Source organism: Mixophyes fleayi, chromosome 8 (genome assembly GCF_038048845.1).
Source record: "Mixophyes fleayi isolate aMixFle1 chromosome 8, aMixFle1.hap1, whole genome shotgun sequence".
Lineage (NCBI taxonomy): Eukaryota > Metazoa > Chordata > Amphibia > Anura > Limnodynastidae > Mixophyes > Mixophyes fleayi.
The window spans coordinates 18,437,625-18,453,635 of NC_134409.1; the positions used below are offsets into that span (position 1 = coordinate 18,437,625).

Here is a 16,011-nt window from a genome sequence, read left to right on the forward strand (position 1 = left end):
ATAGGTCCACTTCTTCTCATTGAAGTACTTCTACGTAAAAGCACATTTCTAGGTGTAGAGGGCAGAACTAGCAAGATGTGGACCCCGATGCAGGGAAGTGGGGGGGAGGTAACTGGAGCCCACAGCTCACTAGTTTCCCGTGCAGCGGGCCCCATTATCTCCATGGGCCCTGGTGCACCGCACCACTGCTAGTTCCGCCACTGTCTAAGTGCACTTCTACATAAAAGCACATTTCTAGCTGCACTTCAAGAAATGTAATAAAAACATTAACATACACAAAAGTGAAACTTGTAATGAAGATGTCCCCTCACTCTCATGATTAGTTTATTATTATTATTATTATTATTATTATTATTATCATTGATTTGTAAGCTGCCACAGTGCTCTGCAGTTTAATTCATTAAAACATAAAAGACACTAAACCAAGCACTATTGTAGGGGAAATGCAAAACAAAGTTTATATGAATGAACGTTAGTAGGTTGAGCTTAGACGTGATGTTACATCCTTCCCATCATGCACAGTTTTACCTACAAGCCCAGAAAGCTATGTGTGGAGTCATTTCCGGGGCAGTGCCAAGCATGACGAACTGTGCGTGCACTGAATTACGCTGGGTGGACGGGTAGGAGAACTATCGCTCATAATGTAGCAGTGTGGGTCTGCATAATTTTCATCTTACATGATATAAAACATCTTTTTTTTAACATTTTCACTCTGTAAATGCAAATGAATGGCTATTTTACATTTTATTACATACAGTGGTAAACCAATTTCCACTGTTCATAAGCCCATTCTACTGGTAATCATTATTACTGGTAACTAATTTCTTAGTGATAGTCCAATTACTGCTGGTCACACAAGTCCATTGGTCATCCTATTTACTTTGAGTGGCATGCTAATTGATGATATGACAAGCTGTGAATTAACTAGAGACCAGTGACATCACTGAGACATGGACATGTCACTGGTTGAAAGTAAATTGATTGGCTGCATTCTTATTAATATATATTGGTTCAGATAGTGATGAGTGAAATAGAGTTTTGAGACAGAATATGCTATATCGCAGGCGTGCTTAGTGTCAGTGATACAATCTTTGAGTTCTCATTTAGTGTTTCCCATCTGCATGTACAGTCATGTAAATAAATAAATTAAAAAAAAAAATTATATTGCAACTAGCCAATCACAAGAAGCCACTTGAGATAGGCTTGTGGTGAAAACACAGGAAATAGGCTTGTGGTGAAGGGCAGTCCAGGGTTCTAGAAAAACTCCAATGTCTAAAAATCTTGTCCCCTATTAATACTTTTGATATATTTGAATGTTTCTATCATATCACCTTTGTCCAGCAGTTGTCATCTTATTGTCAGTGGTATATAAATAAATAATCACTGACTACAGTACATCTTTTTATTTAGTTATTTATTTATTTACTTATTCATCTATCTCTATTTATCATATACAAACGATCTCCTGACACTTAATTGTCCCCATGATTCACAATGCTGATACACATCAGCAATACACACTCAATATCCTGGCATGATCCCACGATATAGCTGTCGTTCAATCAACTTCAGCAACAACACACCCACCATCCAAGCCAATCAACTTCCAGCAATCCCCACCAATCATACCACAACCCAGGCTATATAAAACCGCCTATATTCACACTCTGTTACTCCTTGAGAAAGTTCGTAATCTTACGAAACGCGTCGGAAGTTCCACACTACCACCACCCATTGTGCTTTTGTACTTATTGTATTTTGTAAGTGTTATTTCAGAGTTATCAATAAATGTGATAAACGTTACATCACCATGTAGTTCATAATTTCTTCTCGAGCCATAGCCGCAAACACCTGGCACGGACAGCAGTTGTACCATTCCCTGACCATCAACAAGGGGCGGACTCAGAGCGCAGTTCGGACGACTGGAATGCCTCTAGAGGACAATCGTCGCCAAGGCACCCGGGGACGGATCCCAAGGCATACATCCGGATCATCCACATTCAACACCCGCCAATCCACGACGGCAACACCATAGGCAAACCGAGAGGAGGTTTCCTAGTGCCTGGAAACCCCCCTCCAAGCCTGGGGCACTGTACAATTGAGGTGGCTGGACCCTGCTCCCGCTTCACACAGCTCTGCTTGAGAAGGGAGAGCTGCATGCACCAAACAGTAGTGAATGCAGCATTGCCAATATATATTATGGGGATAGAGTTGGAGAGCAGCCAAGCACTGTCTAAAATTATAGCCACACCCCCTGCATGCTGGCCACACCCACTGGTGTGGAAACCATCCACTACAAATCCTGTGCTTGCCCCTGAACACTGTATCCTCCGGGACTTCTACAAGCGCATATCCTTAATATTTCAGGTACTTGCTACCCATACCATCCATCACCAGGACAGAACTAGAAACACTGCTCACAGCAACTCACTGCCAACTAGAGAACATTACCACTGCCGCATTACTGCCATTACCTCAAGCTCACATTCATTCTCACTCAGGTAATCGCACATCTGACACCATACACGGCAGAAGCCTACAGAGATATCACACACTACCGAGCAGAATCCGACGAAAATTTGAGTGCGACCTCCACTGTCGAGAACAGCAACATCATATCTACCTATTACCATCCGGACTCACATTGTCTAATATTCGCCAGTTCAGTATTATACACCACCCCATTCACCACTCCGTCACACAACATACATACCTGTTCCACGTATGTACTCGAGCGCTAAGTGACATCCTCTTTCCCTACAGTACACCTATGTTTTACCATCTTTCTATTGCTAGGTTATGATGTGATTGAAATGAAGAAGTCCAAGGCTATGATAGCAAACTAAACACACTTACCGGTAAGCCCATCCTGCCAGACTCTCCAATAGACCCCTGGATCCCTGGTGTTCCTCCCTCTCCCTTGTCCCCGCTCTCTCCTTGAAGGCCACGATCACCAGGATCCCCCTTCAAAATAAATTACAGAACAATAGATATGAAATGCATATGTAATAAATGACTGGAAACGTAGTCACAATTCATGAAAACATATTAAGCAATTAGACAAACATTGTGTAAAGGTTAAATATCGCAATTTATTAAAAAATGGTACCAGAGTCTGAAAAATAAAGCCGGGGGCACACTCAAATCTATACTATGGCCACACCCACTACAGGGCACAGTAAAGCAGGTATTTAACAAAAAATAAAAATGTAATATTAACATGTTAAGTTATAGCGGTACCTCCAGAACTGAAGGTAGCATGCCATTACAGTAAAATCCAAGTCTGTAATACACTGTGCAATATATAGTAAAAAATAACCCCCTGCCCCTTTCTCAACTGGCACAAGAGTACTCCCACTGCTAATCACACAATTTAACAAAAATAAACCAGCTATATGTTTTTGGGAAATCAGCCCCTCCCCCAATTGGCAGACATTTGTTGGACAGAGATCCCCATAATGACCATATATTGTACTGCCCCATACTCTCTTCAGCTTCCGAGGTCATTCAGGGTCATGACCTCAGAACCTCCACGCAGCAGCTAAATCCCCATCAGAAAGCCCAGCTGTGCACATTTATCACTAGAATCGCTTTGCGCTCATAACATTAATTAACATCAATTAATTATCCCAACACAGTAAAACAGCGATAGCAGAGGTGATACCAAGTGTTGTCGTCACCAATCAATGGTCATTGTGCAGATTGGAAGGATCCGTGGGCCTGATTCATTAAGGAAAGTTAAGCAGAAAATTGAGTACATTTTCTTACTCAAGTTTTCTGTACAAAACCATGTTGCAATGCAAGGGGGTGGAAATTTATAGCTTATTATATTGCACATAAGGAAAATAATGTCTGTTTTTTTTCATGTAGCGCACAAATACTTGATAGCTTATTTGTACACTGAAATTTAAAGTTGATCTAGGACATGCCCTACCCCATCTATAAATCTGCCATCACATTTTAAATTTACCTCACCCTCCAATGCAACATGGTTTTGCCTTACTTACTTACTTTTGCTTAACTTTCCTTAATGAATCAGGCTCCGTGTGAGGAGACCAGAAAGGGCATGTTTCTCCAACGGGCCAAGTACAGAAACTGTAAAGTCTGTATTTGGGCAATGGGGGCATCTGGTAACCCCACTATATATGCTTATTATGTAGTAGTGCTATAAGCAAACAGACAAACATATACTCTAAGAAAGATCACCTTTGGGCCATCTCTTCCCTGAACTCCGTCTTCCCCTGGAGGACCCAGTTCTCCCTGTTTAGGTAAAAGAAATGTAAATTTTACATGGTGATGTTCAAAGTGCAGACTAGTTGATCAATTGGATAGTGCGCTAATCAAAATCAGAGAAATTCGTTTTCTTTTGCCTTTGGGATATAAAAGTAAGGGAGGGCAATTAGGGACTATGAACATTTAATGTCATAAAGGTTTCCAGATTTTCTGTTTCACAGTTACGGGAGGACAACTTGAATGACATGTCTCACTGCTGCAATGCACACAGTAGCCTGGGGAAATATGCCAGAATAAATTTGTTCCCAATTTTTCTAAACCACATACTTTTATATTGTTGCCAAAACCTTGATAAGCTCCACAGGAATCCGTTGAACCTTGATGTTCATTTCTTAGTGAGAACAGTAGATTCACATGGAGCTTAATTGGCCAATGACAGCAGACAAGGGCAGATCACAGTTATTGACTGACAGACTTTTCTGATTTGACCCCGGACTGAATTTTTATCAGGCTTGCAGGATATCTTTGGCCCACACACACACACTGTGATTTTAGATCAGCTTGCCATGTTTAATGGACTGTGGTCAGCTTTAAAGGATAACCAATCAAAAATGCTTTTAATAGCCACATATGGAATATCAACGAATTAGCATTTATTATAGTACATTCCAACCACGCATAGAAGAAGCTCCCGATTCTTCCTACAGCAATAAGGTAAATAGTCAACAAAGAAATATTTAATATTCATTTTCTGAATTTACTTTGATGTTTTGCAAATCGTATCTGTCTAGTAAGTATTTGTGAAAAGTCTTTTAACAATTTGTTCTCTTGAAACAGTAAGACTATTAGTGAACATAAGAAAAACCCGTATCAGCTGCCCTTACTATATATATATATATATATATATATATATATGCATATGTATATATGTGTATATATGTGTATGTATGTATATATAGTAAGCTCTGCTGATACGTGTTTATCTTATGTTCATCATCTTTTTCTAAAGCTGCAACAAAGATATATATATATATATATATATATATATATATATCTTTGTTGCAGCTTTAGAAACAGACAATGTCCCTCAAAGTATAAAACTTTAAAGGACCAATCATACAGGATTAAACAGCACTTGCGGATTTCAATTAAATGCAGTAAATATATTTACTATCTCAAGCTTATAAAAACACTAAAATAACACCACAAATTGTGCAACGTGTTCCTGTTAATTGGACTCAACTAGACACAAGATAAATAATAATAATAATAATAATAATAATAATAATACTACAACAAATGGTAAAATAAAATAATTCAATTAAACAGAACCATTTTTAAGTGTTCCTTAATTAAAGTTTTAAATGCACTTTTAGATCTTAATTCTTTTTCTGAAATGATTGTTGTGATATATGAAATGAAGAAAAGAATATAATTAGTGTTATGGGAAGCGGGCAAACCAGTCAACATCCACAAAACAAAAATCATCTTAAATCCGTACATTTCTTATGGCCAAGTTATTGATTACGGAGGCGCTTAACGAGTCGTAAACTCAGCAGGTGTAAGTAGGGCTGGATTAACCCTAGGGCTAACTGGGCTGCAGCCCAGGGGCCTCGGGCATCCAGGGGGCCCTTGAAAGTGCTCAACAGCATTATTGATCGGTCGGGAGCGGTACCCCTCACGGGGGAATGGAGGCCCCCTTAGCCCAGGGGCCTCCATTCCCTTAATCCGGCCCTGGGTGTAAGTCCCACCCTGAGGTGTTCCTCTTCCAGTGTTACACGACTTACACAATGCTGTAGTAGCATTTGTAATTGAATAAACCGAGCGCTCCAGCCGGCAATGTCTACAACAACAATGAGAGGATGTCCTGAGTCTGAAGCTGTGATTTCTCGTCTCCCCACTGACATACTCCTAGGCCGGTATGTTTTGGAATAACTACATTACTATATCAGGTCCTACAGCTTCTGCCGCTGACTCCCCTCTCTCTAGTGCAGAGGTGGAGCTGCAATCTGTCAACTCTTTCCTTGCCGAACGGCTGTTAGCATCATTATAAAAAAATTATAATAAATGCTTCTGGTTACTAATGGTTAATCTCAGATATAAATTAGTTTTATTTAGCAGCACAGTGGCTTATTGGTTAGCACTTCTGCCTCACAGCACTGGGGTCATGAGTTTGATTCCCGACCATGGCCTTATCTGTGTGGAGTTTGTAAGTTCTCCCCGTGTTTGCTGGTAGGTTAATTGGCTGCTATTAAATTGACCGTAGTCTGTGTGTGTGTGTGTTAGGGAATTTAGACTGTAAGCTCCAATGGGGCAGGGACTGATGTGAATGAGTTCTCTGTACAGCGCTGCGGAATTAGTGGCGCTATATAAATAAATGATGATGATGAAACAGGTAGATTACCCCTATGCTATTGCATGCAATTTGTTCTTTAATTCATAAACGACTTATCTTGCCATGTACATTCAAATTATGAAATGTGTTTAACACTTTTTAGTCTAAAATAAATATTTATATAAATGAGTCTACTGTTAAGAGTTGTTATTTTATTTTATAATCACATAAAAGTTTTATGTGTTCTGATGTGACCTTTTAATTGGCTTGTTCTGTGTGTCTACGTACGTTAAGTGTTTAGGCAGAGCGTACTTACAGCCAGATTCAAATCAAAACGCATCTAGAGATCCATTTGGATTTGAATATGGTCAGAACTACGTTCTCTTCTTAAATCATATGGTTATAAGGTATGTGCAGACTTAAGACAGATCTCTGACCGCTACAGATTCGCCCTTTACTTGTGGATGTTGACTGGTTTACCAATATGTATCTCAACGATCATTTTATGAAAGTGTTAGTACCTAAAGAGCATTCAAACCTTTAAGAAATATTTCAAATTATCAATTTAATTGCACTGTTTTTTTTTTTAATCATTTGTTGTATTGTTTATTACTATCACTTACTATTGTTTTTACTTTACATATTGTTTGTGTGTGCACAAAAAATTTACTTATTTTAGTGTTTCATAAGCTGACGTATTAAATATATTATATGTTTTATTAGTATACATAATTTTAGATGTTTCATTAACAAATAATTCACGCTTTTGCTAATTTCAATTGTGATATGCCACATTTTACTTAATCAAACAATCAGTTGTGTCAGTTGTGTTATTTTGCACAGTAACCATATGGTGTTACATAGAACTGAATGAAATCAGACCACCTAGACCTAGACCTAAGGCTGCAGAATTGCATGAGGGCTGGCTGCAATTTTTTCTCATCTAATCACACTTCATTTTCTTATGTTAGGCATGAAAATATCAAGTAACATTTGAATTATTGGAACATTTGAATTACTGGAAGAATCCACCAATTGCATTTTAGAGTAAATGTTGCTGAACCCAGTTTACAATAAATTTGCAACTTGAGCACATTGCGGACACACTGACAAATCTGGTGCACCCGTCTCTTACACAAAGTCTATGCGGCCGTATGGCGGACTGGACCAACATTCCTGACGATGCAGCCTATGGTTTAACTAGGAACCTGTGACGTCAACAATGGGTGCCCTAAATTGTAGGTGACAGGTTCAGTTTAATGGTTAGGTCTGTGTATGTGTTTGGATTTGGATACACAGCAAGTTCATGTTTGTGAACTGTACTATACCTGTTGTATCCTGAGAAGTGGATCTGGCCTTTTGGGGTTGTTTCTCTTAGAACTTTGGGAGCTACACATTTGTATTGTTTTTATCCATTGGTCGGCTTACACATCTTGTACGTCTGCTGAGTGATGCCAATCTAAGTGAAATATTATTTACTTCTATGGACTTATTCCAAGCTCCTTTAATGTGACTACTTTTTTGAATGATTTGATGCTGGCAGAGCCACACATCTAAGAGCTGCTGGAATGTTTTCATTACAATACTATGTCGCAATATGTTATGTATATGTAGAATTATATTTTCCTATTATATAGAATTAATTCTAAAACAATTTTACCAACTAGAGCAAATGCCACAAAAGCACAATGATCTCACCCGTAAGCCTTGCTCTCCTGGTGCCCCAACGTTACCGGTAGGTCCGATGTCTCCCTGCGATCAACAGAAACAGGTGTTATGAGTAGGAAGGGCATTAGTCTACTGAGCTGACCATTCTCACCCATACATGGTCACAACTTTACTAATATGTATTTCTGCAGAATCTTTTGTAACATGATTTGCCATTTGGGCCATATCAATCCTAAAATATGTATTAGTTACATCCATAATTTTGAATTCTTTACAAATTTCCTCAACAACAAATTAAACATACAAAACTATGTTAAAACTATTCCCACCCATTTGCCAAATTGTGACAATGTTCACTCTAGTATTGTAGAGCCATTTTCAATTTATAAACTTATTTTCACTATAATCTGTGACATATTGTAAAAGAAAGACTAGCCGCAGATACTCTGGGAGATTGCCTCTTGTGACCAGTTCATGGAAAATGACAGAACAATTGTTTGGCTTTACCAACAGTTGAATAAATCATCTTTCATAACAATATAATTTAGTATAATACACAAGTGATGTTAATAAATGCATAAACCCCTGTAAATAATATCTGTATAAATGGTGAACTGTCAATCGCTTAGAATTGTGGCGTCATTGTTAGGAAAACGTTTGCATTATAAGGAATAAGCACCTCCTACTGTAAATTATAAGGGCATTAGAAGTCACCTTGGGGATTCATGGCTTGCATAAAAGCACTTGACCTGCAGTCCCATGCCTTTATATTAACATGGAACTCCTCTTTGATAATATTCTTAATACTTACAGGAGAGAGTACATTTTCCAATATATAAACAGGGAGTTCTGATGTCACTGCTTATAATCAGTAAATTCATCCAAAAACCTGTATATTATAAGGAATAATACTAACTATAGAATATACAGAAGTGCATTAATCCATATACAATGTAGCTGTAAATCCAACTGCTAGAAGATGACAATTACTTCTTGTGACAAATGTTGCAAATTTTTTCTTACTATAGTTCAGGGCTAATTACTAAGGATTAATCATAAAATATCTCCCATTTAAAGTTTACTGGACGCTTACACACAGTAGAGGAAGAGAATTTGTGGGCTGAACCAACATTCGCAAGAATGTATCCTTTTGATTCACTAGGAAACAGTGACATCACTGAGGCACAACATTTTCTGTGCTTCAGTGATATCACTATTTCCTACTGAATTGATAGGTTGTATCCTTATGGATATTTTCATCAGCCCACAGACTGGCTTCATTCAGCATGTACAGGACAACCATTACACTTTAACTTCCAAAATAATTAATCAATAATACTCACCTTTATGCCAGGATCTCCTTGAGGACCCACCTCCCCCTCAGTTCCAGGTGCTCCCTGTATAACACAAATGGTATAATGTTAATATAGCGTCAAATTCATTCGCATGTGCTGCCTCTCCTGACATCATAAATATGGTGTCACAACTGACAACTGTTCGAAAGGCTCTTTATAAGCCTAATGTAAAGCTGTTATAAAAAAAAAAAAGTATAATCCAAAAAATTAAATTACCAATACTTAACATCATCTGGATTTGCATTGTCCATCGAAAAGATCACAACTTCTCCAACTACACATATAAGGCCTGATTCATTAAGGAAAGTTAAGCAAAAAATTGAGTAAGTTTTCTGGACAAAACCATGTTCCAATGCAAGGAGTGCAAAGTAACTTATTATTTTGCACATAAGGAAAATACTGTCTGTTTTTTCATGTAGCACACAAGTACTTGATAGCTTGTTTGGAAACTGAAATTTAATGTTGATCTAGGACAGTGTTTCCCAACCCTAGTCCTCAAGTACCCCTAACTGTGCATCTCTTTGCTGGAGCACAGGTGGAATCATTACTGAGTGACACATTTTGAAAGTTCCACAGGTGGTAGAATTATATCACTGGTGACCTGGAAAATCTGCACTGTTAGGGGTACTTGAGGACTAGGGTTGGGAATCACTGATCTAGGACATGCCCTACCCCAACTATAGATCTGCCATCACATTTTAAATTTACCCCCCCCCCCCTCCAATGCAACATGGTTTTGCCTTGCTTACTTTTGCTTAATTTTCCTTAATGAATCAGGCCCATAGACTGTAATCTATAACTAGGCTTTTGATATTAAGAGTCAAAAAGCTCAAATGGCAAAGATGAGCTCTTTCTGCTTCAGTTAACCTTTAGTTAACCTCCTTCACATTTTCAGCTGCTTCTGCCGCTAATTCTCCATACTAAAATCGGTTTGAGAATTGATCTGCAGCTGCTCTCAGCATCTCTTATGTCTACAAGCTAATTATTCTATACTCTGAGGGTCTGAGTCATTAGGGAGAGCAAAACATAAAAAAGGAGTAACTTTGCACCTGGCCAAAACCATGTTGCATTGGGGGTGAGGTAAATTTAAAATGTGTGGACAGATTTATAGTTGGGGTAGGGCATGTCCTAGATCAACTTTAAATTTCTGTGTAAAAATAAAGCTATCAAGTATTTGTGTGCTACATGAAAAAACAGCCAGTATTTAACTTATGAGCAAAATAATAAACTAATTTGCACCCCTTGAATTTTAACATGGTTTGTCCCGGAAAATGCTTACTCCTTTTTTGCCTTACTGAAGCTTTAACATCCAGTCTCTACTAGCTGTTTATATTTATGGATATGTGAACCACTTCTAATTACAGATAAAGAAAAAGTGCCTGATTCTGGGTCTGTGAAAAAGCACAATCCAGTTTAGATACAGTATATGGGGCTTATTGACAAACATTCATGACCACAAACAATATATAATGGTGGGTTATTTACTGATAACACTTAATGGTTTAAAACTGCACTAGTGACATAGCAATTGCAATAGACAGATACAAGCTAATGTCTTATTTGTTGCATATGGACTGTAAAGAGACAAATCTGTCTAACATTACTAAAGAGTTGTAACAGGTAAAAAGCGGAACGATGGCCGCATCAGAGACATAGACCTAACTCACCTCTAGGCCTGTTTCTCCAGCTGGACCTACATCTCCTTGTGGTCCCCTTTGTCCCTAACAATTGAAGTAAACAATATATTATATATTAGTAACTTAGAAGAAGCACTTGGATTATTTTCAGATGATAAAATATGTTACTGCTAATTGTAACGCTGAAGGTTCTCTGGGAATTGAGAGCTAGTTGCCACCCCGGGGGTCAGAATAAACACACGGCTCTACATCGGCTCATATTTATTGCAATATTTACAGACAGACATGTGGGGTCTGATGGATTGAACCTGAGAACATTTGGTTGGTAATTGAACAAATTATAAACATCTGGTATAATTCTGGCACAGTGAACTTCAATGAGTTATGTAAATCTGCTCTGAATTACACAATACAGTTTGTAGAATTCCGAATAAAGGCCTATTGTTGTTTAAATTATTGTGGAACCAAAGAAATGGATTACAAATGGGATACTAATCTACTCGATTTTCTGGGTCATAGAGTGGTAGAAATATATACATAGAAGAATCACCAAGAACAGAAAGTCATACTCTTATTTGCCCCGTGCTTATATCACATTACTACAGAACGGTTTTAGAAAATTGTTTAGATCATAAGGTTTTCTCTGGTTGTGTTGCTTTATTTTCATGTTTTTAATTATTGTTCTAGTCAATGCAAAAAGCACAAATAAGCAATATTTACACCGATCAGCTACAGCATTAAAACCACCTGCCTAGTATTGTGTAGGTCCCGCTCGTGACACCAAACAGCTGTTAAGGCATTGACTCCATAAGATCTCTGAATGTGTCCTGTGTTATCTGGCGCCAAGATGTCAGCAGCAGATCCTGTAAGTTGTGAGGTGGGGCCTCCATGGCTCAGACTTGTTTTTTCAGCACATTCCACAGATGCTCGATCAGCTTGAGATCTGGTGAATTTGGAGGCCAAGTCAACACCTTGAATGCTTTGTCATGTTCCTCAAACCATTCCTGAACAATGTTTGCAGTGTGGCAGGGCGCATTATCCTGCTGAAAGTGGCCATTGCCATCAGGGAGTACAGTTGCCATGAAGGGGTGTAGTTGGTCTGCAACAATGTTTAGGTAGGTGGTTCGTGTGAAAGAAATGTTCACATGCACGCCAGGACCCAAGATTTCCCAGTAGAACATTGCCCAGAGCATCAAACTGCCTCTACCGGCTTGCCTTCTTTCCGCAGTGCATAGTGGTGCCATCTCTTCCCCAGGTAAATGACGCACACGCACCCGCCATCAACATGATTTAAGACCAGACCACCTTCTTCCATTGCTCCATGGTCCAGATCTAGTGCTCACGTGCCCATTGTAGGCGCTTTCAGCAGTGGACAGGGGTCAGCATGGAGGTGTTGCCCATAGCAACCAATCAGTATCTAGCTATCAATTTCTAGAATGCACTAGATAAATGATAGCTAGAATTTGATTGGCTGCTATAGGTAACACCTCCAAGTTTCCCTTTTAGAAGCTTTAGTAGATTAGCGTTATGAACTGACTGTAAGTTACCACCTCCTTGATCACTTTATGGCGCCGTTATTGTCTTTAATAATGGCCGTTTACATTTCTTTTTTAAAATAATTTATTCTCTATGATAGTGCAGATTTTGTTCAATAAAATGTTATACTATCAGCTTTTTACTCTTGCTCACAAATACTTTCCCAGAATTTAATAGTGGCGATGGGATTTAGGATGGGTTTTAGTGATCAGCTTTGAAGACTACATGTGATATCATAAAATCATTGCACAATTAAGTCAGATGTTGTACCCTAGCACATCTGAAACTGAGTTTCCACCTAAACAGAAGGAGTCAAATGCCGGGGGGATTTAAGTATCTCAGCTTAAGTTACTAAATTGTGCAGGTTGTAAGAAAACTGACGGCAGTTTGGAATAGTTACTAAGGGATCGTCCTGTGGGGTGAATCATGAACACTACAAAGGAGGATGCTAGCTAAGCAGAATTTAACATTAGCTCATGATGAGACACTAGTTTATGAGGCTGAAGAGAGACATACTGAAGAGAAATCCAGAAATTCTGCAGTAAACTATAAGCACCAGATATTCACATAATAAAGAGTCTAGCACGCATTTCTAAATTAAGCAAAAGGACACAAAAGCCTAATATCAGAGTACTGTGCAATCTGTGATTGGAATCATTAACACGACAATTGCTGCTTCTAAAATGCAGTATCATCATCATCATCTATTTATATATATCACTAATATAAATTTGAATAGTGTAAAGCAGGTCCATAAAAGCACATAAAGTGCACTGATGAATTCAGAATGTGATTATTGTCTAATCTCAGAAGAGATTTTCAATGCACGGCCTTACATCCTCCACCTAATGTATCCGGTGATGTTTGACATCAACATATAGGCTGTAGATCCATGGTATATCAATCTAGGAAGCACAGAGGAATCTTGTGTCTCATAACAACAACAGGACAGAGCTTACTGAACATAGAGTGGCTTTATCCATTTGGCATCCAACTAACAGAATTGCTACCATTGAATTATTTTTCAAAGTGGTCTTGGTAAGTTTACAGGGTCTCCTGTGTCATTTTGAATTGGTACCGATATTCCTCTAATTGGTATGAAACAATTGAGTATTTCAAAGGCCAAAGATAGATGTACAGATTAATCGCCTAGTGCAGCAAGGTACATTAGTAGAGACATTGCACCAAACATGAGCTACGTAATTGTAACGTTTAATACTTGAACAGCAAGTAAAAACAATAATTGAATTCTCAGCATTTTGACCTGTAGACAACATTAAGACAACACCTTAAATATGTGGGTACCAAAGAGACAGCTGGTTGCAGTTGCTACAAAAAGCAAGGAATTACCATCTACTCCTTCTCCATTTCTCCTATAATTAATGCACCTGCAATTACCAACTGTCCATATCCAGGAAGTAGAGCTGTACCTGCAATTACCAACTGCCTAGAGACAGGAATTAGCACTATGGGCCTCATTTAGAGTCTAACGCAATGTGCAGGAGTGGGAGTGTGCCGCAGTTTGGTAGGGTATTACGAGTGGCAAGCAACTCCAGTTGCGTCCCACTCATAATACCCTACCGAGTTGTGACCAGTTCGTGCAACTAGCTAACTACTTGCACCACCTAATTCCTGCCGCATAATTTTAGCCCGTTTATGACATGTGTAGCATCTGCGCCTTACTGCGTCCAGGATTTACTTGCGGGGCCACACCCCCTGTGTCTATATTATACAAGTTCACGCCTTTCGTGTTTCGCCTTCTTCCTCGTACTAAGCAGCAAGCTGTCGCAAGTGTCAATTGCGTCGGAGATGCAGGCGGATATGGTGCTTGCTGCACATGCGTGATAGTGGTTTTTTGGTCAATGCGCCTAAAATGCGCCTAAGATGGACTTTGCATCCGACTCTAAATGAGGCCCTGTGTCTGCAATTACAAACTGAACAGAGCCAGGAATCAGCACTGAACCTGTGCTCATCAACTGCCTGGATCCAGAAACAAGCGCTGTACCTGCAATTACCAACTGTCTGGAGCCAATAAGCAGCAGTGTACCTGTGATTACCAACTGTCTAGAGCCAGGAGTTAGCACAGTATCTGTGGTCAAAAACTACTGAGAGCCAGGACCAAGCACGGTGCCTGTGGTCAGGAAAAAGCACTAACTATAATTACCTGTAATTGCCAACTACCAGGGAACGGCATGCTGCCTGTGTTTGTCAAATGACCGGAGCCAGAAACTAGCACAGTGGCTGTATCCATGAAACTTTTGTTTCCCTGCCTCTTAGATGGTAAGCTTGTTGGGCAAAGTCATCTTTACCTTCTGTGTCAAGTCAGTATATGTTATTTGTTTGTATCACAGTAATATGTTACCACTTTATAAATAAAAAATAAAATATTAAACAAAATCAGCATTAAACTTTCTCAAACAACATCTTAACTTACTGTCTCTCCAGGGGGCCCTGTATCTCCGTTACTTCCAGCTAGACCAGTCACGCCCTGGACAAATATATTTGAAAGATATAATAATAATAATGAATCATCACAAAACATCAGAAATGTGTCAATATATGTACTAGAAAAGTAACCCATTGTTTCATTTGTATAAACAAAATATAATCATTAGCATCCAAAAAAAAGGCATTTTATTAAACATCCTCATGGATTTTGATTTCATTATTGAGTGGGTCTGATCTGCCAGCAAAGTTCACACATTTGTTGATTAAACCCACATTTACTGTAACATTTAACTACTGGGCACATGCGCTTATTTTTTTGCGCAACTGCGCTCAGTATTACGGGACAGCACATGGATTTGCATTTCAATTTGCCACTCCAAAGATACATTTCTGTCTTTCCGCCATGTCCGTTTGTACATATATATTGTAAACCTAAAGAGAGACTGATTTTGCCGAGTCATTTCAAAGACCTTGCAGCGGGAGCCCACCTTGATTTGTACTTGCTCCCTTTATAGATTAACAGCTGAGCCTGAGATGACTGGCAAGTCGTGAGATTGCAAAAATATCTGTGTGCGTGGCCTGCATGTCTTTCTGCCATAACTTCACTGTGCTACCAGTGATTTCCTAATATGTCGTCATGTGACCATTAGCCAATAAGAGCTGAGGGGGCTGTTGGAACACTTGATAAAAGAGAGAATACTGGGGAAATAAAATAATGCATCTGCAGAAAGCTAACTTAAGCTGGGTACACACTACACGGTTTTCGTCCAATAATCGGCTCAATCAGCCGACATACGAC

At 39.0% G+C, this 16,011-nt stretch overlaps 1 protein-coding gene across 1 annotated transcript in view; it reads right to left on the reverse strand.

Annotated features, from left to right (window-relative positions):
* Window positions 1-16,011, reverse strand: part of COL24A1 (collagen type XXIV alpha 1 chain) — a 215,866-nt gene that overhangs the window by 40,206 nt on the left and 159,649 nt on the right. The window contains exons 32-37 of the mRNA XM_075182027.1: window positions 15,199-15,252; window positions 11,259-11,312; window positions 9,580-9,633; window positions 8,267-8,320; window positions 4,207-4,260; window positions 2,857-2,964 (exon numbers count right to left, since the gene is read on the reverse strand). Of these exons, the coding sequence (XP_075038128.1) occupies window positions 2,857-2,964; window positions 4,207-4,260; window positions 8,267-8,320; window positions 9,580-9,633; window positions 11,259-11,312; window positions 15,199-15,252 (378 nt within the window). The remainder of the gene's footprint in view (window positions 1-2,856; window positions 2,965-4,206; window positions 4,261-8,266; window positions 8,321-9,579; window positions 9,634-11,258; window positions 11,313-15,198; window positions 15,253-16,011) is intronic.